Source organism: Genypterus blacodes, unplaced genomic scaffold (assembly GCF_046128005.1).
Source record: "Genypterus blacodes isolate CSIRO-AG114 ecotype Tasmania unplaced genomic scaffold, CSIRO-AGI_Gbla_v1 ptg000058l_1, whole genome shotgun sequence".
NCBI classification, from domain to species: Eukaryota; Metazoa; Chordata; class Actinopteri; order Ophidiiformes; family Ophidiidae; genus Genypterus; species Genypterus blacodes.
This window is the reverse complement of record NW_027466870.1, coordinates 4,715,001-4,737,647: the sequence shown is the minus strand read 5'-3', so window position 1 is coordinate 4,737,647 and position 22,647 is coordinate 4,715,001. Positions and strand designations below refer to the sequence as shown.

Sequence of the window (22,647 nt, the reverse complement as noted above, 5' to 3'; positions counted from 1 at the left end):
CTTTTTGGACGTCTGAGCATCCTGGAGTCAAACATTATCATCACTGTGACTAGAAAGGCATGAAGTCAAAGTAGAAGTGACAAGCTCAATATGCAGAATTGAAGTTGTCTTAAGATGTTCTTGGTTATGTTATCCTTCATGAGAGAGGGTTGGCGCGGTTGGCGTGGTTGGCGCGGTTGTCTATCGGTTTATATATATATATATATATATATAATTTAATACAGATTTTAAGGGGTTTGAATTATAACTAACAAGTTGGTTATTGTATTTTAATGGCCTGAAACACGCTCCCAAACACTTTCTGGAGAAAGTTTCGTTTTTTAGGCCAGACACTGGCACATTTTGCTGTCATTTTTGAATTGGAGTCTATGGGAGCACCCTGAAGGAAGTGAGATAAAGAGTTCAAACCAACTCACCTTACTTTCTGGGCCCAAATTACAGCACCGTGCCAAATTTCAGACCTCTAGCTCAAGCCGTTTTCCTAACTCTAACCCTAACCTTAACTCCAGCCTTAACCCTCAACCACTTTCACCACAATGTTAGGTGGGGAAAGAAAATCTCACAAAAGCTGTACCAATCAACTCAAAATGACCTGAAACATGCTCCTAAACACTTTCTGGAGAAATTTGGGTTTTTTGGGGCAGACACTGGCACATTTTGCTGTCGTTTTTGAATTGGAGTCTATGGGAGCACCCTGAAGGAAGTGAGAAAAAGAGTTCAAACCAACTCACCTAACTTTCTGGGCCCAGATTATGGTACTGTGCCAAATTTCAGACCTCTAGCTCAAGCGGTTGTCCTAACCCTAACCCTAACCCTTTACCTAACTCCAGCCTTAACCCACAACCACTTTCACCACTATGTTAGGTGGGGAAAGAAAATCTCACAAAAGCTGTACCAATCAACTCAAAATGACCTGAAACATGCTCCTAAACACTTTCTGGAGAAATTTGGGTTTTTTGGGGCAGACACTGGCACATTTTGCTGTCGTTTTTGAATTGGAGTCTATGGGAGCACCCTGAAGGAAGTGAGAAAAAGAGTTCAAACCAACTCACCTAACTTTCTGGGCCCAGATTATGGTACTGTGCCAAATTTCAGACCTCTAGCTCAAGCGGTTGTCCTAACCCTAACCCTAACCCTTTACCTAACTCCAGCCTTAACCCACAACCACTTTCACCACTATGTTAGGTGGGAACATTTTTTTGCCCTCAAATGCTGTACCAATCAACTCAAATGGAAACGAAACACACTCCTGAACACTTTCTGGTGGAATTTTTTTTGGGCCAGACAATGCTGGTGGTACAGTCGGTCTACTTCAAGACAACCAGCGACAAATACCAATACTAGGGGTGACTGGGTGGAACAGTTTATTCAGTTATATTTACAAGGCAGAAACATTAATGACATTTGAAACCATGGATACTAGATTATATTTCATATTTCAATCAGCGCTTAACAACAGACAGATGGCAAGCCAAGACATTGTTTACCTTAGCATTGTGATACAACATAGCTATTGTGCTTTTATAGTCAAATCAGAGTTCAAAGAGGAGTTTGGCTATGTCGTGTCAATAATATCTCGTTGAAACCTCGTTATGCTCGTTATACTGTTTATGAGTTCATGTTGTAAACTTGTATGACAAAATAATGAGGCCACATTCCTTCACATTTTTCAGCATTTCTGTGGTTTTGTTCATGAACAGGCACTGAACCCCAAAACCTAAAGAAGAACAGCAGAACACATTCAACATATTACTGCATCAGAAGGGAAAATGAAGAAGAAGAGAGAGAGACACCACCTTAGAAACATTTGACTTCTCCTTTACCATAGATGCCTAAGAATAATAACAACTGGAATTAAGAGCTACTCAGTTATTGTGTAAAAACACTACACAAATGTACTTTAGGAGGATGCAATTCTATGCTGAAAACATTCCGGGGTTATGAGAAAAACAAATGCAATAGTGCAAAACAACAGCATCAGCACACAGGCAATACATTGAAGCAAGTCTTTATAAAAATAAATCTCTAACTCTTCTGCCCACCTGCTACCGTACATTGAATGAGAATCGTACATGGAAGACGTGAGAGACAACTCGAATTCCCAGCAAATATCTAATCCATATTGCATCACAAAGGATCTGATCTACCTCAACACAAAATCAGGTGCGGATGTCTGCAGAGATTTTGGAAGCAGAAAATAAAATCTCCATTAATTTCATCAACAACCTGTGACTCAGTAGTTCCCATATGGAAAATATAGATATGAATCATACATATAGTAACATGCAGAGTTTAGTAACTTTGCACAAGCATTATGTAAACATTTTGTTCTGTATTACTCAATATTTTTTGTATTTGGTGAGTTAATGCCACATTTCTATTTAGTTTGTTTTATGCCATATGCCAAAGAATGCTGTGTAGTGTACTGATCTAGTATATTCAGTTTACAATGTATGGCCTAAAGTATATAAAGTATGCCAAAATCTAAGACAAGTTAGATATTTGATCTAATATTGGTCAATCGATGATTATCTTTTGTCTATTTTATCATTTTTTTGTATCGGTATATCAGGAGGAAGGAGTCAGTTTATCCTTAATAGCAAGTGTTTTTATGTTAAAAGCTCTCATGTAGTGTTTTACCTTATATTTGTATTCAGGAAGACAAAAAACACACTTTATTTGTCTTCATCTGCCATTGTACAAAGTTGATCAATTCCACATATTACTAAATATATGTTCCATTTTCATGTGGCTTTTATAGGCCACAAAATGCATCTTCTCCTATGATATGATGTAAATAGGGCACATGGTCACTGTATAGATGGAAGAGCATGGACTGTTGTTCTCAGAAGAAACTACCACAAAGCAGACCTGATCAGAAAGGACGATATCTAATGATCCCTATTGGTCAGTGAGTGTTAGTAGATGCGGACGTGGCAACAGTCCAGAATGTCAGTATAACATGTGCAGTACAGAGAGAAGTGGAAGCAGCGTTTCATACAGCAGGTATGAGGAAAAAATGATAAGGAGATCTAGGCAATCTGATTGGAAAAGATTCCTTATCTACATCTGACTGTTGATGCAGGTAAGCAGCTTCATAACATACATTTAGACTTTATCCTGTAGATTTAATAAACTGTTAACTATCTTATTGGGTTGTAGATTTATCTAACATGTTAAAAAAAATGTAAGCCATCTGTTGCAATGTGGAGTTTGGGGTTTTTCACCAGACATCAATTTCAGTTTGAAGTTGCATCTCAATTTCTTAGATTTGGTTCATTATGTGCTACATTGTACTGTACAAAACTCTAAATAACTCTGTGTTTTAGAACTTAATGACTCTATTGAACTTTGCAACAGTTCCTTTGACCTTCTCACATATGTGCAAGCAACCACTTGTACATTTTGACCCCACAACATAAAATCTACGCGGGAAGAAAGAGACATTGTGAGATGAAGTTCACCCTTCTGTTTGGAAATTGATGGCACTAATCTTCAGCTGAATGTTGGTCAAATATGGAAGAGTGCAGAGTTGTTTGCCTCCTGCTTCTTAGAGGTGCGAGTCAAATGGTTCATGCTCTGTCCTTCTGTAACACACTGCATAAACAGAGAGAAACATGGTTTGTGATTGACAGGATTTTGCTGCCCATGATCCCCATACAGGCCCCCAACTAAACCCCACCTAATATGTACTGAAGTGTGTGTGACAAGGTGAAGCAGTTAGAGAGGGAAGCTGCATGCATGGAACCTGCATATGTGCTAAGTGATCATAGAGAATTTGCAATATTTTAGTGCACATTAGTCACATTCTTATATTAAATGACGTGAAATATGAAGAGTAAATCATTGGGGAACTGTCAGTAATTGGAACATGCTGACATAAGAGTGTTTCTAAGATCAGTTACTGCAGTACATTTTAGGCAATGGAGGGACGTCAAAGTTCACATGACTGGATGACCACACACACCCACACACACTGCATGGCTATGGGTCTCGAGTGTAATGGCACGGCGTGATTCTTGTAAAGTTGAACAGGTGTGCATTGCATAACAGGAGCAATGAGTTACTGCTGGTCGCAAAGGGGAGAGAGTAACTGGGTACTACTGAAATATCATCTTTGAGTATTTGAGTATTCTGGTTTTTGGGGGATTGATGCAATGAATCTATTCCAGTAAAGTCGCATGAACATACTCAAGTCTTTACTTCTAAATACCTGATTTCTCCAAAACAGATATAATAAATGCAGTCACGTGATGAAATAAAGAGCTCATTGTTTTCTAGATGGCGAGCATGAGCCGGTGTAAATTTGAGACACGGCACCAAACAGACAGAGATGAAATGACGCTGACTCGCTGAGACATGAAACATGAAACACTGAACACTGGATATTGTAAACTACAGTAAAGCTGCTGTATGCAAGAGAGCAATACTTCTGAATGAGCTTAGGCCATTTCAAGGCACAGAGCCTCCCTGTGGCTCACAGAGGAAATACAACAGTTATTCTACCTTCAACTGGAGAGAAGCAAAGCTCAGATCCTTCTCACAATCCTGCAATCATGGACTTTGGCCTGAATGCAGAAAAGACAAAAAGTGAGAAAGTTAAAAAGAATTGAACTTAAAAAATTGGACAATAAGCTACCAAACCCTGGTGAATACACCAGTGGGAGCAGTACAGCACCTCGCAGACTTCTTAACTGGCTCCTGTGGGACTGAGTTCTGCTGATCCTGCTGTCTCTGCTCCTGCTCCATCCTACACACAAACACACACATACACAGAGAGAGACACACAGAAATGCATACAAAGGCAATATTGTGTAGATTGTGAGTCCTGTGTGTGTGAGCAACTGTGATCAACATATTGCTGATATATGGTACCTCTCTCTCCGTGCTTTAATCCTCTCCTCATCAAATCTGTAAAGGAATAACATTGATTTATGCTTATATTCAGAGAATATATCTTGCTATCAAATCATTTTCATGAGGTAAAATGCTGGCAAATTAAACTGTAATCATCTTAAAGTAGATTTACATGAAGAATCCCACTGTACTGAATTTAAAAAAAAAGCAGGAGTCTGCAGTCTGCTGGTTGGGGTTGAGTTTTGCAGGTCGTGTTCTCTACCTGGTGGTGAGAGATACTTACTGCATCACACAATCAGGAACATGCACATGCTCCATGGGGACAATCTGTGCCAGCTCATCCAGGCTGTGGACATACTGGATCTTATTCATGAATTTGACACTGCAGAGGACAAAACAGAACAACAACAACAACAACAACAACAACAACAACAACAGGTCATTTCTGATGCCACTCGTATGTACATGAATATAGGGTTAATACAGTGTGTGTGTGTGTGTGTGTGTGTGTGTGTGTGTGTGTGTGTGTGTGTGTGTGTGTGTGTGTGTGTGTGTGTGTGTGTGTGTGTGTGTGTTACCTGATAAAGGGTCTGGATATAGCCAGGACCGTGCGTATAAACCAGGTGGGATGAGCGATGACCAGAGACTTCAGGTTCTTCCTTAATCTGCCATCACAACGCAGATAACAAATCCTTAATTATACCAAATACTCAACTTATATTAGTGAGTGTTAACAAAAGTGCCTCTTGTCCATTATATGGTGGAGGGAGGGAGGGAGGGAGGGTTATGTGCTCAATCCCTGAATTGTGCTGCAAATTTGATTGCGTTGAAAACAATGAAGCGCACTCGAGTGTCTCAGCATGTCCATGCATCACAATTGGTTTTGGTTTAGTCTTAAATGGAATGCAGCATGTGAGTCATCATCACGTCTACTGACTCACAGAAAATGAGAAATCCCATTACTCTCCCTTCTGCATTCACCAGGAGCTGCATTAATATCCTGTCTGTGCTAATTACAAGCTGCTTAACCAATTATACCTCATATTATATATAAGTTAGTGATGGTGGAAGCACTCATCATCTATAAATAGCATTGAGCAACAGTTATAGAAATAGAACACTTTTTAAAAAACTATTTTGAAACTCTCTGGTTCACCTTCTGTCAATCATCTGATAGCATTTCTTGAGCCAGCTGATCCCGGGCATCTTGTTCCGCGGTGTGGCTCCGTTCATGTAGATGATGAGGTAATCTTCAGCCACCAGCATCTCCAGACTGCTCACCACGTACCTGCAGAGGAGCAGAGGCGCTTTGTTACAAACATCAAGAGTTCTTCAGTGAGTCCTTAAAGCCTGAATAGACCAAAGAATCAAACAGGGTTCAACTCAACTCAAAGTATCAGACTTCTAACGTTGTGATTTAGTAATGTGAGAGGGACTCACAGGAAGAGGTTTTCCATGATGTAATGGTAATCTGGACAGCTACTGTCAGGCAGGTAACAGGCAGAAAACACAATGATGGCGTTCAATCCCTCGCCGTAATAACCTGATGAAAGAGAGGCGATTAGGACGTTTACCTGTGAATTCTGGTCTTCTAGTCCACATTTAAGAGATTAAGCTTCAGATTTCATGTGAGTCAACCTATAGACACTTGAGTATTACACACTGAATACAGATTAAATGAATGTAAAAGTCACCAACCTCCATGGGTGATGACCCTGAGGTAGGGTCTGATGACCTGCATGTCTATCCGATGCTCCTGTTCTCCTATGATCACTGATCTCCACAGACGTCCGTTGCCGCCCGCTCCGTCCTCATCCGCTTCTCTTGAACCAGCTGCAGGACCGCCTGCTTTGGCCGAGGCTACCGGGGTGTCGTCTGGGCAACGAGAGGGGGGTTTAGTTTTGGGTTTAGCCTTGAATAAACAGTTTATGAGTACTGTACACAGAGAATGATATCATTGCAGTAAACAACATGGAAGCGAGCATGAGCATTCTTGACCCCTGACCTTCCCACTCCAGGTCGTTGCCATTGGTGATGAACTCCAGCGAATCTGTCTCATCGGGCGTGTCCATGTCATCAACATTGATGTCCAGGTCGTCGGGTGTGTCCAGGAAGTCGTCTGACAGCAAAGAACCCTCACTCTGGTCCAGGGACAGGTTCATCTCTGGGGCGACCAGCGTGCGGCGTTTGCGGTGGGAGGAGGATCCGCCTCCACCTCCATCACTTGTGCTCACATTTAGGCAGTTAGGGGGAGCTACAGGAAGACCAGGGGAGAGAAAGGTCAGGAGGTCAGCCTAAGGTCAGCCTCAGTAAGAGACTAAGTTTATTAGATAAATGCAGTTGAGTACAAAGTCGAGTAATTCCCTCAGAAATCAGGCTGAAACTGTTAACATGGAAACACTCAAGTAAAGATCAAAGACCTCAAGTTTTCACATCACAACCTATCTTAACCTGTTTACTTATGATGAAGTATCCCTCAGTGTAACTTACAGGCTCTGTCATCTGTGAGGCCACACGACTCCATGTCTCCGTATTCTGGTAGAGGTCTGAGGGGAAACACACACACACACACACACAACACAGGTGAGGTTTGATGTATTTACACTCTGTTCCCCATGATAGAATCTAATTGCAGCCTTAGAATAAAATGTAAACATTATGAAGGCATTAAAGGGATCGTCCCACAATCCAGACGTGGAAGTCGTCACCGATCTGCTTGAGTGCGAAAGGAGCAGCAAGCAGACGAGGACAGAGATGATGATGAACTTCTCTCCGGGGAGTGATGAAGATTACACTGCTGCTGGGCAGCAGATGAGGCGGAAAGGAAATGGATGAGCGGAGACAGAGAGAGAGCAGAGAAAAGGAGGAGGATGATGGGGGAAGAAGGTGAGTTTCTGTTTTCAGACTGCGCAGATGTGTTTTTCTGCATGTCACCAACAGCCATTGCAACCCCAGAAAGAGAGAGACGCGTTAGAGTGCAGTGTTATCCAGCAGGCAGGGTCCCTGCACAGCTCCACACACTGCAGAGAGACGATGTGTGTGGCTTCAGCCCTGACAAGCAGGCAGCCAGGAGCAGTGATGAATGGTCGGACCCTGTTCCCTCAGGACCCCTGCAGGGATCAGCAGTGCGGTGCTTCCTTTGTCACATAAGAAGCCTCTTTTGCTAATGTTTACATTTAAAAAACAAAAAGGATTTACCCTAACAAGGAGCAATATAATCTCTTTTGTTCCTGTCTTGTCACCTCGACAGCTCAGGCGTCAGATATCAGAGGATGAATCGATGGTTCTTACCTTCTGGGAAGAGAACTGAGCTGCTTTTCTCCAAGTTGATCCAAATGAGCTTTTTGTTAACTTCACACAGCACACAGACACTTATTCATCCCTGTTATTCCCTTTTCTTCTCAGCCAGTGTCAGACAGCCCGGGCTCAGCATCTCTCACTTACTGACTCTGACTCATCCTGTGTCCCTCCTCTCCTAAGCCAAACCTGCCACCATTTTCCTGGTGATGCTGTGTGTTGTTGTTCGGGGTGCTGCTGCTGCGTCACATGACGTAGCCCGAGACCATTTAAGGAGAGGGCTGCACCTGCTCCCTGGCTTCCTGCCGATTCGTCTCACAGAGAAAGAGAAAGGGGAGGAGGAGGAGGAGGAGGAGGGAGGAGGAGGAGCCACCAGCTACCAGCACTGCTACTGTCGTCACACCTCACATCAACATCTTTACTGCCAATCAAGCTTTGGATTTCTGCTCTCACACACTCACACACACATTTCCACATCTCGTTTCTCATCAGTCATGTCTAATTTGAACATTTATCGGCCAATGCTGAATATTATATTCTCTAAATCATATAGATAATAATACTAATCGAACAAAGAAACCGACACAATACTACTACCAACGTGATTCTCTAACTATGATCAAGCACCAATGAGTGTTTGAGTTTCTACACAGGAAATTCCAAGGTCATCTGACGAACCAACAGGGGGCAGTTGAAGTACCACTACTGCTACAAGTACCAGAGATTGGGAACCAATGCTGTAATGCAGTTAAGTGAATAATAACTATAATTTCTGTTCTGCCCCAGCAAGCAGACGCCTCAGAGCAGAAATGAGATAAGACTGAAAAAAAGCTGAACCATGACTGAAATACAAATCAAGATATGAACAGCTTGTTATTAACCCTTTATGATATGCAAACTCCATACAGCACAGGACTCAAACCCCGGACCTTCTTCCTCCTTCCTTCCTCCTTCCTTCCTCCTTCCTTCCTCCTCAGGACCTCAAAGTGATGTAATGCTGCTGCCATATCAGGAAATCAGATTGGGCAAGTAATCCATAATTTCATTCCATAGTAACTTTTGATTTATCATTGGAACGGCACACATACACACACACACACACACACACACACACACACACACACACACACACACACACACACACACACACACACACACATTCCATGACTACACTAACACACACACACAGCTAGTGGAGATTGTATATGGATGACTCAGAATTTTTGAGCCAGTTTGTCATATTTGAAAAATGTAAACAATGAATAGAAGCCGATGGGATCCCACCTGGGGAAGTCCTCATCCTGCCACTCGTCCTTCACTTCCATGTTCTCCATTCGTAGAGTTGCCTCTGTGGTGCCCATCCCTCAGAGAGGACAGCAGGGGCCTGGAGGCAGGAAAACAAATATAAATCACCACCATTTATAATAAAATAACAGCAAGAACATTTGATTAAAAAAGAAACACAAACTCAGCAATGCAGAGGGATTTGATCCAAATAATTCAGTCCCATCATTCAGATTTAGGGGCAGAATCTAGGTCACATTTTCTCCCCCCTTGCACACCGGAGCACATGTGAACAGCATGTGACTGACTTTGCTCAGCTTTCCTCAAAGTCAAACACTAGCAGAGCCCTGGACGGACTTCAAGGGGCAAAATTCACAGCCAATCCTCTAAAGCTGATCCCTTCTGCTCCCCTGCTGCTGTGGGCGATCCACTTTAGTTAGATGGATGTCCTGAGATCAAACAGTGAAACCCAGATGCACAACATGGCACAATGATAACACAGCAGGATGGTGCGAGTGTTTTGACTGGTGTCTGTGTCATGAAAGTAGTGCTTTGGTTGTTAATCAGGGCTAAATTCTTGCCTTCTTTGTGCTTCACTCATGTATGAAAGCCACAAAGCCTGAGCAGCTTCTCCTGAGTGGCACAGCTCTATGGGGCTGATCTAACCTCTGAGTGAAGGTGGGCAGCAGAGGAAGGAGGCACACTATAATGTAGATACAGTTATGCTGATGGTGATGATGATCAGTGGAATGAATGGGACCCAAACCTGAAAATATAAATCATGATGGACCCTCGATTACAGCGCAAAATAGTCCCACAGCTGAATAGAACACACACACACACATTTCAGATCAATGTGAGACGTCTGCGGTCAGTCTGAGCTGTGTGTCGAGTGCAGTGAGCGGAATGTGAATGTGAAGGCATCTGTGCAGTGTTCATACTCACATGAGCAGCAGATTCCCTCAGAATCTCTCACTCCCTCGCTCGCTCGCTTGCTTCTCTTCAGTCACAGATGCAAAGACGAGAGGCTGAAAAGTCTTAATCCTCCACACCGACAGCTATGCATGTGTCGAGCTGAAATGTCTCCCCCTTTCTCTCTCAGGCTCATTCACACACACATACATACACACACACACACGGGCGCAGACACAGACATACAGTGTTTTCAATGTCAGTGGGCAGCCAGCAGCAGGTGTCTGGAGACAGGGGCCACCTCTGTGCTTCACCACTCCTCCTCCTCTACGCCGCTTCTGTCCACCTTTGTCCAGGGGGTGGGGGGGCGAGTGAAAGACTGGCCGTGAAGAGCGAGTGGACAGCTTCTTCCACACCACCAAGACAGAAAATTCCTTCAATGAGAATCCATCTGCTCTGGCACCATCATCCTCTCTCTCCCTCTCTCTCCCACTCCCTCTCTCCCTCTCTCTCTCTGCTCGCAGCTCCTAATCTCTTAAAGAGTCTCTGCCTTTCCTCTGCCCGCAAAAAATCAATTCAAGTCTGTGATTTTTTTGCTTGCGTCCTTTGGATAAATCTTTTAAATTACATCACGTGAGTCTTCCACTTAATGAGGAGCCGGTTTATTTATCCCTGAAGGAACCTGTGAAACATGAGCCAGCCCCCTTTGCTCCATTAGCTAATCCTGCTGTTGACGGTCCTCGATGTGGCTGCTGTTCCCTGGCAACAGCATCTCTCCTCCCTCCATCCATAGCTTCTCATACCTCTCTCTCTCTCTCTCTCTCTCTCCCCCCCCCCCCCAACCTCCTCCTCTTCTTCGACCAATTCCCACTACATCTTCCAATGCAACCCCACCCAGCCATATTTCATTTTACAGACATGTTGGGGGGGGGGCTACACATTGTTCCAAGACTGCTGCTCCCTCTGACCACATCACATTGGCTAAGATGAGACTCTAGATGCAGTACATTAGTAAATGATTCAATAAATAATTAACAAAGACAGACAGACATTTTTCCAAATCTGACCTACATTTTTCTTGTTCACTCCAAATGTTCAGCATGGCGTACGCTTGCAGGAAGGATGCTGTATCTTTCGTAACACTGTTATGTCTTTGTTGGTTGATTTATGGACTGTGCTTGTTTGAAACTATAACTCAGTCAGAGGCAGACATTATGATAGTGTTAAGACAAGAGCAGCTGCCTTTGTATGGTACTGTCTCTGATTTGGTGAAGATGAAAGCAGCAATCTATCAGGGTGGTTGGCAGCACAGATCTGTCTGTTGTCTTCCTGTCCCTGCCCAGGACATTGTCCTCTAAAAGTCCAATTATTTGATAAGAGTCTTATTTTAAACAGCCTTAGTTGTTCATATGGCACTGGGATCCATTGGTGTACGTTTGGGGAAAATTTATTTTTTGGTTAAATTCTCCAAAATGAGTGTAACCATGGACCTTGGTCAATGAAGAAGCTAGAGCAATTTCAAACACAGCATCTACAGCATATGGCACTGGGATCCATTGGTGTACGTTTGGGGAAAAACATTTTTTTAGAGGGCCATTGTTGAGAACTTGAAAAGTTTGTTGAGGTGGAGTTGAACCTAAGACAGCCTGGTTTGTGTCACTGCAGTCCTCCGCTCTACCAACTGAGCTATCAAGGTGCATTTTGCTACATATGGCAGAGTAACGATGAACTAAAGTGTACATTTTTGTGAAAAGCCTGTATCTTGGTCAACGAAGGAGCTAGAGCTCTGGAATTTGCATCTATATACATTTTTTATTTGTATCATCATCATTAAAGAAATATGAACAAGACTTGGATGAACATGAGGGATCATTCTTTGGGAAGATAAAAATGTAATCCTTTCAGCTGCCAAATACAAACATACACAAATGTCACTTTTAAGGGATTGTTGTAGCAAATAAACAATATATGATACGTGTACAGACCAAACTTGTCTATCAACTCAAAGTAACAGAAAGATTTAACAGCTGTCAGACCCATTTTCACATCATTGAAGGTCGATTTGTTGTTATTGTTGTTGTTGTGGTTTACAATCGTGACAATTTGTCCTACATAATGACCCGAGGAAATAAAGCGACATGACTGAGGTGGGATGAGATGAAAGCAGCGTACAGTGAAGCCACAACTCCCTGCACTGATTCACTTCCATTTCATTTTACAGTTGCCATAAGCCGATAAGCTGCCATGTGATGTCGACTACAACGCTGCCAGATGTGTTGCTGCCGTGCGGTTCGGTTTTGTTCCTCCTTTGTGGAACGGAACAAAGCAAATGTCCCCTTCGTTGGTTCATCTCCCCTTCTTCTTCTCTTGACACTGGATTTTGTAGCCGACTCTGTAGGCCTGCAGGTAAACACGCGCCTGGTTGATCCTGAAACCGCAACCAACCCAGAAGCAGAATGAAGCATGCTGTACTCATTTCATATGTGAACAGGATTCTATTGCAAGTCTCAACTCTTTGACATGTGGTAAGTTGCATCAGTTTAGATTCAGTCAGATAGGGGCAGTGCTCACAGATGAGATGAGATGATGTCATAGGAATGCAGCTCACCTGTATTTAGTGCACAGCTGAACTCCCAGAGGGCCACAGCGGTCCACATAACTCTCCCTGAACGCCTTTCTGACCGCTCGAGCCATACTGACCACCGTGGTGACCACAGGACATGTCCTAGAACACACACACACACACACACACACACACACACACACACTCTTAAATCACCTCTTGTCTTGTGGGGAATTCATATGAATCTATAAACCGAGTGTAAAAATGATGACGAGAGAAACCTTTGATTCAACAAGTACCATAATTCACCACCAGGGGGCCCCTTAAATCATCATATACAACTCCTGTGCTTCTCTTATTGTGGTTGATACTCACAGCCGCTCACAGCGCAGACCTGCGGTGCCTTCAGGGCAGCTGCAGGTGTTGTGAGGACTACAAGTGGCACCGTGTTGACAAGGAGGCACACAGGGGGTGGTGACCGCTACACACACACACAGAGTCTTGAGTGAAGCCAAATGTATTGTTCACACACAAATGAGTGCCAAAAACACATACACACACAAGCACACGTGGACAAACTCACGTGTTTCACAGAGACTTCCAGTGAATCCAGCGGCACAGCGGCATCTACTCAGCCCCACACACACGCCACGGTTCTTACAAGGTTTCTCACACTGCACAGGCTCTGAGGGAGAGAGAACAGAATGCGTTCATCTCATGCTACAACAAAAATGACCAACCATTACAGAAGAAAACATTCTGCACAGGTTATGGAACACATTTCAACTTTTCTGTTATTTCAGTTGAACGAATATTGGCTTTGATTTGATTTGGGAGATCAACACAAGATACAGACACTTGTGTCCATTAGAATAACAGTCACCAAACAGCTGGACTGCACAGGAGGAGTTGTGTGTGTTGTAATCAGTATGAGCAAGTCTTTCGGGTTATACAGCAGCGGCAGCAGCAGCACTCACCTATCTGGCAGCGAGCTCCCTGCCATCCACCAACACATGTGCATTTGTTGACATCTACACATCTTCCACCATTTTGACAGGCAGGTGTGCAGAGAGCTGCCAAACACACAAACACACACAGGGCAGACTAACCTTTAACCTTTATCACACCATGAAGAGGATTTGCTGTGTGTTGCTGGTTCTGTACTCACGTGAGAGGCACTGGGGGCCGTTGTAGTCAGAGGGACACTGGCACGAGTCCGGCCCCACACAGCGACCGCCGTTAGCGCAGGGCAGCTCACACACCGCTGAGAGACGCAGGGAGACAGGGAGAGGAAGGGACAGAATATGAGATGAAGAGGCATGAGCAAGAAACCATGCCATTCTCACAACTGGAGTCGTAAAATTGCTGCAAATGCAGAAAAGTAGGGTTTTTGCAATTTCATATTACAGATAGTAGAGACTAAACGCTGTAGACTGAAGTGATATTTGATCTTTTGGCCTCATTTCAGTTGAATAATTCAACCCGATATGTTTACACTTCACCCAGCATCCATCTGATACTGAGAGGAGACAGGGACGCCGCTTTATTCTGCTGAGTCAGCTTTATTTGCCTGATGTCACACGTCTCCCTTGTGAGTTTATGGGGACAACCTTACAAAAGCTGTGGTCCTGTGTGTGTTTACCTGTGTGACAGCCCCTCCCTGTCCAGCCTGAGGGGCACAGACACTTGTTCCAGCGCATGCAGCTTCCTCCATGAGCACAGGGAGGGGAGCAGGTGGCTGAAACACAGAATCAAACAGGAATATCACACATCCTTCATTCACACACATGCAAACATGTCCAGTCCAGTCTGATCTCTTAGCAGCGTCAGTGTGTGTTTGTGTGTGTGCGGTGACCCCTGCTGTTGCTTTCTGGTATTTCATTTCAGCAGCATTCTTACCTGAGCAGCCAGGACCCGGATAGCCTGGAGGACAGTCGCAGCTGTTCGGGGCCACACACACTCCGTAGTTCTGACACGACGGGTCACACACAGCTGGAACAGGCAGAGAAGTCAACATGCATGTTTCTGCTGCTTTAAGACTCCACAACACAATGTGACAAAGCAGAGAGATGTGTGTGATTTGCAGGGTTGATCTGGTGTCAGACTCACGCTGACACTTGGTGAGGTCGTCGGTGCGGACTTGGTAACCTCCTTTACAGGTGCAGTTGAACCCACCCGGGTGGTTCACACACAGCTGCTCACAGCCCCCGTTTGTAAAGTCACCACACTCGTTCACATCTGAGGAACATTCAGAGGGACATGCAGACGGGACGACAACAAGCTAAAGTCTAAAGATCTGGAGCTAATACAGCAGAAACACATCATCTATTCTACATCCTGTCATCTGCACAAAACCAAGTGTGTCGCGTTAGAATGAGATTATGTTGAAAAATAAATAACTGCAACAGCAACAATAACAGCAAAACCAATCTCTATGTAAATACACTGGAATACATAAACATCTTATTTGTCCTGGTTGTTCTGTGGCGTCATGATTTCTAATAAGAACGACGACGGGCCTGCCTGAACAGAGCAAGCAATTCACAAAGTTCCTGGTGTGTGTCCGTGTGTGTGTCTCACCCACCCACACAGCTCCTCAGGTCCTCGCCCAGCTTCCAGCCTGGTGTGCAGCTGCAGCGGACGAACCCCTCAGCCCGCATGGTGCAGATGTGGTCGCAACCGCCGTTTCTGTGCTTACAAGACGAAACATCTGTCCAAGTGAGGAAGAGAAAAAAGATCTAAACATGAACTATTACAGATTAAGATGGATTTTGAAGGCTGAATGCACATTTGAGTCCCATGTAAGGTAGGAACATACTGATGCAGTGCAGGTTGTCAGTGTGCAGCAGCAGAGGAGGAGGGCAGTGACAGGTGTGACCCCCCGGGCTGTTGGTGCAGGTGTGTGAGCAGCCGCCATTCTGGAGTTTACACTCGTCGATATCTAAACACACACATAGAACATAGAAACACAACATTATCATTAACTTCCTGATGGACTGCCACATTTCCATATGTGACAGATCTGTGACTGATCTGCCATCCGTCCCTCTAAACCTCCAAAGTAGCTATGTATGGAAGTATACACACACATGCATAAACCATTACCTGTTACTGCTTTCTTGAAACACTGAAAACTGACAAGAAGACAAGACTTGGCTCTATAAACATCAGTAAAGAGAGAGAAGGAGCAGTCACTGACCCACGCAGGTGTGTCGGTCGATGTGCAGCTGGTGTCCGGGCCTGCAGGAGCACTGGAAGGAGCCCTGAGAGTTGGTGCAGACGTGCTCACATGTCACATTCGGCGCCAAACACTCATCTACATCTGGGAGGGGGGAAGGAGTCGAGGATGATCATTTCATATGATTTCTCCCAGGCAGACAGTTGGTGCTCACAGGTGAGGGAGGGTTTGAAATGCAGGCCAAGGAGGGAAACTCTTCCAAAAGGTTCACTAACATTTTCCTGCCACAGCACCTATGAGCAACACTCCTGTATGGCGTTGTACCTGTACAGTTGTGTCCATCCTGGTCCAGCTGGTAGCCTGAGGCGCACTGGCAGCTGTAGCCTCCAGGCTCGTTGGTGCAGTTGTGCTCACAGTGGCCGTTGTTCACAGCACACTCGTCCACATCTGTAACCAAAGGACAATCCAGAAGGTTCTACTGGCACAAGTGTATGTAAGTCATATCACAGGATTGCACACAGGCACCGCTGCTTTACCCACCGAAACAAGAGTGTCCGTCACCATTGAACCCCTGGTAGCACTGGCAGAAATAAGAGCCGATGAGGTTGCCACAGCGAGCGTGTGTGTCGCAGCCGTGACGGCGAGACGCACACTCGTTCACATCTGGGAAAAGAAAGAATACAAAATGAAGTTCAGTTCGTTTCAATAAGCAGAAGCGTTCTTCTGCACTGAGTCGTTTTAACAGGAGATTACATTAACACACACACAAACAGCACAAATTGATTACCTTCACAGTGTGTGCCGTTTCCCTGGTAACCTGGTCGACAAACACACTTGTAGCTCCCCAACGTATTCTCGCACACACCCTGACCAGTGCACACCTCAGGACTCTCTGTGCATTCATCCACATCTGGAACAGAGACAAGGAGGAGGAGTGTGTGATGAGTTTGTGGTGAGTGTGTGTGAAGTGTGAGTGTGTATGTGAGGTCGCAAAGCTCACACAGTGGAGTCGAGTTATACGAGTATAAATGTTTCTACATGTTTCCAGCTGCTGAAACAGTTTTCTCTACAGCACAGTCATCAACTTTGTCCCCTTTTTGTCTGCAGAAGCCGTTATGTTTCTAATGTAAGATGCATAGTAACAAACAAACTGTTTTAAAAACTCCGGGAAAATAATAGTAATAATATAAAGTTGAATTTCTGCACCTCTGATTTTACAATTATTATTATTATTATTATTAAAAACATTGTGATTTCCCTTCCTGATCCTGGCTCCCAGCCCTGTTAGATCCACCTGTAAGCCCCCTGCTGAGGACATTATGTAACCAGAAACAGATGCTTTTGAAACCTGTGAACTCAGTTACACTGTGCAGCATTCCTCCTCACATACACACACACTGAGCCACACACAGCACAGCAGGCTTTGCAGTCACCATAACAGTTAAAGCAGGCATGCAAGCGCTCGGCATGGAAACCTCCATCATACCTGGACATGTGCTGTAGTCTGCACAGACGGGACCTACAGGAGGGAGCAGCGGCCAGAGGAGCAGCAGAGATGCAGGGAAAACAACAACAAGACAGGAGAAGAAAAGAGGAGACAGAGGATTTCCTTATATGGACTTAAAGGTGAGATGGAGAACATATGCAGGGAAATGAAGATAACATGGAGGAAATCAGCTAGAGGACAGAGCAGCAGAGAGCAGCTTGTTGACACTTCAGAGCCTCATATTCCTGCAGGTACATCAGATTGGACACAACATGAAGAACCTGGATGTCAGAGTCTACCAGGTGGGGCGAAGCTTCCTGCCTGACCTACCCACACACGCCGGGGCTTCAGCTCTGAAGCCTGGCAGGCACTGGCACACAAAGCTGCCAGGAGTGTTCACACACACATTCCCCAGCTCACGGCGACACTGATCCTCAATGCTGCACTCATCCACATCTGCAAAGGAGGAAAACACAACGTCTATGACATAAGACAAGCAAAATGTGCATTCCCCATGGCAGCTGTGTATTCTACAGCCTCACCTACGCAGCCTCGTCCATCCAGAGCCATGGTGTATCCCACAGGACAGGAACAAGCGAAGGAGCCCAGTGTGTTTGTGCATTGGGCGTTACCATGACAGGCCTGCAAGCCCGTCACCTCAGCCAGCGCACACTCGTCTATATCTGCAAAATGACGGTCATGCACATAATGTATAGGCTCTCTAGTTGATATATTTTAGCATTCAAACCTATTGCACAGACGTACCCTGGCAGCCTCCAGCACCCATCAGGTAACCACGGAGACAGCTACATGAGTAAGACCCAGGGGTGTTGGTGCAGCTGGCATGAGGACCGCAGGGCCCTGGCCCCCGTCCATCACACTCATCCACATCTGGTGAATACAAAGATTACATACTAGGAGATAAACAGAGAAGGCAAAATGTCCGGCTGCAGAGGTGCAAGATTTGAAATTTGGGTGAGTCAAGTAATAACGTATAAAAAGGAGATGTGGTGGAACCCAAAAGGTAGAACTGTTGTTGTGCCGAGTGTTTATGCTGCTCAGTTCTCAAAATTGCAACCACATTTCCCATAAACAGCCTCACACACAAAGAGCTTTCTACAGTCGACCCTCCACCATCTGCCTCAGAAACTCTGAAATGTTTACTTCCCCGAGACACAACAGCTGCAGGATCCTTCTTTATGCTAGGTCCTAATCTAACAGACCTCCTGCATTGCAAACGGAAATGAGAAAATGTTCTGCTATACTTGAGTCCTTGAGGCACCAAAGTCTGAAAATGAACTTTGAGATAACTTAGCGATGTCCATGTGTCACCTTTAAGGCTCCATTATGCTCCCCTGTGTCGTTCTTACCTTGACATCCATCTTCTCCCTTCAAGACGAAGCCTGAGACACAGGTACAGTCGTCTCCATCCTTCGCTGTGCCTGGTGCGCAGCCACAGCCACCGCCAGAGCCACTGCCACTGTCGCTGTCGCCCTCCAGCATCACCTGGTTCCCTGGACACGGAGGAGCCAGACTGCGGCCCGAGGAACCTGAGGTGGTGGTGGTCAGGGTCGGGGTCGCTGATGGGAGAGAACAAAGAAGAACATCAGGAGAGGATGATGGGGGGGAAAGATCAATTACAGGGAAGATCACTCACATGTGGTCGGTGTGGTTTCACTCAGATTCCTGATGACAAACTCCATCACTTCATTCTAAAAGAAGAGAATCATGAATTAATTGTGTCTTGTTCTTTGTGAAGTTCCTTGTGTCGGCTGATTCAGTCTCTGACCTCGTGGCTGTTGGAGAAAAGTTCCTCTGCGTCTTTGAGAACTTCATTTTCATTCACCTCGATGCTGCTCAGAGTCTCAGCCACAGACAGAACCAGCACCAGGAGGACACAAAGGTGAGTCATCACCTGAGTCTATGAAGAGGAAGAGGAGGAAGAGGAGCTCCATTGAGTGAGCAGAACATGAGGGTAAAGAAACACAGATTTTCTTGAGGCTGCAGCAGCTTGAGTCAATTAGCTGGTGGTGTAGTTCATGTCTAGGCAGGCAGAACAACAGAGGGGTGAGGGGATGAGAGAAGCCTGTTATTAAGGCAACATTCACCATCTGAACCCTCTGGGCTCAGAACAAAAGAACCACAGCACCTCCACTCACACATATTAAAGAAAGAAGTCTTTAGAAATGTGATGAAGGTCATTAACGACTTAATGAGACGTGCGTGAGGAAGTTCAAACAACTGTGCGCGTCCAGTGCGTCCGTGTTGGACAACTGATGCGGTGCACAAGTCAAATAAAAAGGGGACTTACCGGGTTAAAGTCAATCGCAGCTTCAGATCACCAGGAAACACAAACACACACACGCAAAAAGAGAGAGACAGAGAGAGGGACAGAGAGAGGGAGATAATCTGGTGCCCAAACGCGCTCCGACGTCTCCAAATGCAGCTCGTTGGGGAGGAATGAGGGAGTCGGGTGGGGGGGGGCAGTACTGCTGTGACTCCACATCCTGTCCAGGATTTCTGCACTTCCCATTCCACAAATCCCAAACCAGCGCAGAGAAACAGGAACAGTAAAGAAGCAGGCCGGGACCTCCCTCAGACGCGCCCGAGGACGGGAGGCGACCCGCCGCTGAACCCTGACACGGGGGTCGTAAACCATCACGGCCCAGTAAAAGCGGCAGTTAAAGCGAGGAGAAGGAGGACGCGTGGGAAAACACACGGGAATTCTAAGAGTGAGAGATTAAGTCGCAAGGCAGCTTTACGACACTAAAAGCCACGTGGGGGCAGAAGGCGAAGTTCTGCTTCTTTTCTTCTTTCCTACAATAATAATCTGTCCACTGGCACGTTTCTTTGAGGACTAATTGCGACTAATTAAATTTGACTGGCGGGAAGGAGGCGAAGTTGTCATTCTGTGAGGGAATAAACTCGTGAACTGACTGATATTCCACTTTTAAAGCTAAATGTGGGCTTGTGGACACTGGCACACTGATTTAAGGCTTATGCACATTGTCTGTCATTATTCTGTCATGTCTGTGTGTGTGGAGTCTAGAATGAGCTGTCAGGGGTTTCAAACTTCAAACACAATTTCTTAACATTGCTGTTTGACATTAGTCACACATTTCTCCTTTGGTACTATGTTACACAACTTATTCTTGATGTTGTCAGTAAGAACATACCTCTGTACCTGTGGAGCCTACAGGCACAGCACACACAGGTGACGTGCCTTGCTCAAGGGAACAGGGATTTTGATATAAGGTCTGATACAGGTTTAATGTCTATGTAAATAAATACAAGTTGAGACCATAAACAGGCGTAATTGTTAAGAAAAAGCACAGAATTTACTTTGAGGAATCGTATTTATTCATGTTTTTCTGAAGCCAAGTAAGAATTTAAGAAACCATTTTTCTTCTGTTTCATGCTTCATTTTCTGAAGTTGCTGAATCATGAAAAGTGTGTTTTGTAAAAAATAAGTAATACAAGAAAATTCCAGATTTTACATTTTATGAATGACAAGTGTGATCATTATTATTTTAGCTTTCATCACAGATTTAACACCGTAGCTGCCAGATGGTGTGACATTTCTCTCTGAACAGGAAAGATCACATAGTTATGAAAGAACAGAGTGATTTGTACAGTTTGTGCAATGATTGTTTCACATTAAAGGAATTTCACAGCAACAAGAACCAGTTTGTAAATTCTTGCAATCATATATTCATAAGAGAACGACTTAACACACACTTAACACATATACACACATTATTCTGTAGTCTCACTTTACGATACAAACACACACTTCACAGTCACGTTTCTCACAAAAGAAGATCAAATGCAAAAGTCTGAATTATGAAAACATACTTTAACATGACTTAACATTCCAGCAAAGCAGTGGGCGGACAGTAAGTAAACAAGCAGGCATGTTTGAATACCACAACAGTGTTTGAATATTAAAAACATTAGGATTCTTATGTATAAAGACTAATAGGGTGTGTGTGTGTGTGTGTGTGTTCATCATGCTGCTCCATGATGAAGACCAAATGGCAAATAAGAAGCTGATTTCTTTGCACATTGCTGGAGTCAAAAGCGTGACTGTGGGATTTTCCACCATGTGGCGTCTCAATTTTAAAGATACTCTCTGATTTCACAAGGGATCAAAGCCTCTAGTGCTCAAATAATACAAACAAATAATACAGAGATCATAAATATACACAGCACAGTTCAATAGAATGATAAGGAAATAAAAAGAGTGACAGCAGATCCATGTACACACACACACACACACACACAGACATACACGTCTGCCTCTCTTTTAGCAGCACATTTACAATTCAGTCACATCAGAGCTGAATCAATGCTGTAATCCCAGCGCTGCACAAATCATGACCATCTGCATTTCTCCAAGGCTGGGAAATTTGTTTGTGCTGGTGGATGAGGGGCGTACGTGCGTGTCTGTGTCTGTGTGTCTGTGTGTGTGTGTGTGTGTGTGTGTGTGTGTGTGTGTGTGTGTGTGTGTGTGTGGAGATGTGCCAGATAACACTGAAGCGTCAACTGCAACACAACATTGCGCTGAACGACCCAGTGATCCTCTGATTCTGGCAGACTGTGTAATACAACTGCAATCCCAGGCGTCTGACAGGAGAACACAAAAGTATTCAAACATTTTGATTCCGATTAACAAATAAATCCCACAAATGTAGAACACTGGAACAATATTCCAATAAATGCAACTGGAACGCAATAAAGTCAATCTTGTTCAATATCAATTGTGTGCTTAACCTGCATAAGCAATTAAACTCCTCCTGTGTCATAGATCACAGTATGAGAGTTTAATTATATACTTTAGATTAGTACTGTGAGAAATCAATCATTAGATAAAGCAATACTTGTTATAGCTGTTGTTTTCTCTTTAAGCCAGAATGTTATTAGTTCAGTCTGGGCCTGATCAGCCTTGTTCTACCTCAGATCCCCATGAAGGAGTGCAGTGAGCTTGGAATGAAAATCAAACGCAAGCTTTTATGTTTCACAGGTGACGAGCAGAGCTCTGAGATGTGTGTGTGTGTGTGTGTGTGTGTG

At 44.5% G+C, this 22,647-nt stretch overlaps 3 protein-coding genes across 3 annotated transcripts in view; all 3 read right to left on the bottom strand.

Annotated features, from left to right (window-relative positions):
* Positions 1-4,809: 4,809 nt before the first annotated feature.
* Positions 4,810-8,471, bottom strand: atcaya (ATCAY kinesin light chain interacting caytaxin a). Its single transcript, XM_076153319.1, has 9 exons — positions 8,149-8,471; positions 7,348-7,403; positions 6,794-7,111; positions 6,556-6,678; positions 6,298-6,400; positions 6,014-6,145; positions 5,436-5,522; positions 5,141-5,239; positions 4,810-4,911 (listed from the first exon to the last, which is right to left on the bottom strand). The coding sequence occupies exons 2-9, from the start codon at positions 7,379-7,381 to the stop codon at positions 4,851-4,853; spliced, it is 957 nt and encodes a 318-aa protein (XP_076009434.1). The 5' UTR covers positions 7,382-7,403; positions 8,149-8,471; the 3' UTR covers positions 4,810-4,850.
* A 3,708-nt stretch (positions 8,472-12,179) lies between these two features.
* LOC143003057 (uncharacterized) lies at positions 12,180-20,027 on the bottom strand. Its single transcript, XM_076153533.1, has 22 exons — positions 19,889-20,027; positions 19,367-19,498; positions 19,235-19,289; positions 18,948-19,157; positions 18,343-18,468; positions 18,120-18,260; positions 17,908-18,033; positions 16,879-17,001; positions 16,632-16,754; positions 16,416-16,538; positions 16,113-16,235; positions 15,732-15,854; positions 15,498-15,623; positions 15,023-15,151; positions 14,813-14,905; positions 14,556-14,651; positions 14,082-14,177; positions 13,891-13,986; positions 13,497-13,598; positions 13,289-13,394; positions 12,959-13,075; positions 12,180-12,778 (listed from the first exon to the last, which is right to left on the bottom strand). Exons 2-22 carry the CDS (start codon positions 19,487-19,489, stop codon positions 12,697-12,699), a joined length of 2,439 nt encoding a protein of 812 aa, XP_076009648.1. The 5' UTR covers positions 19,490-19,498; positions 19,889-20,027; the 3' UTR covers positions 12,180-12,696.
* Positions 20,028-20,958: 931 nt separating this feature from the next.
* Positions 20,959-22,647, bottom strand: part of ghrhrl (growth hormone releasing hormone receptor, like) — a 16,348-nt gene continuing 14,659 nt past the window's right edge. Inside the window, exon 14 of the mRNA XM_076153535.1 lies at positions 20,959-22,647. This exon is cut by the window's right edge and continues 143 nt beyond it. The gene's annotated coding sequence lies outside the window, so the exon portion shown is untranslated.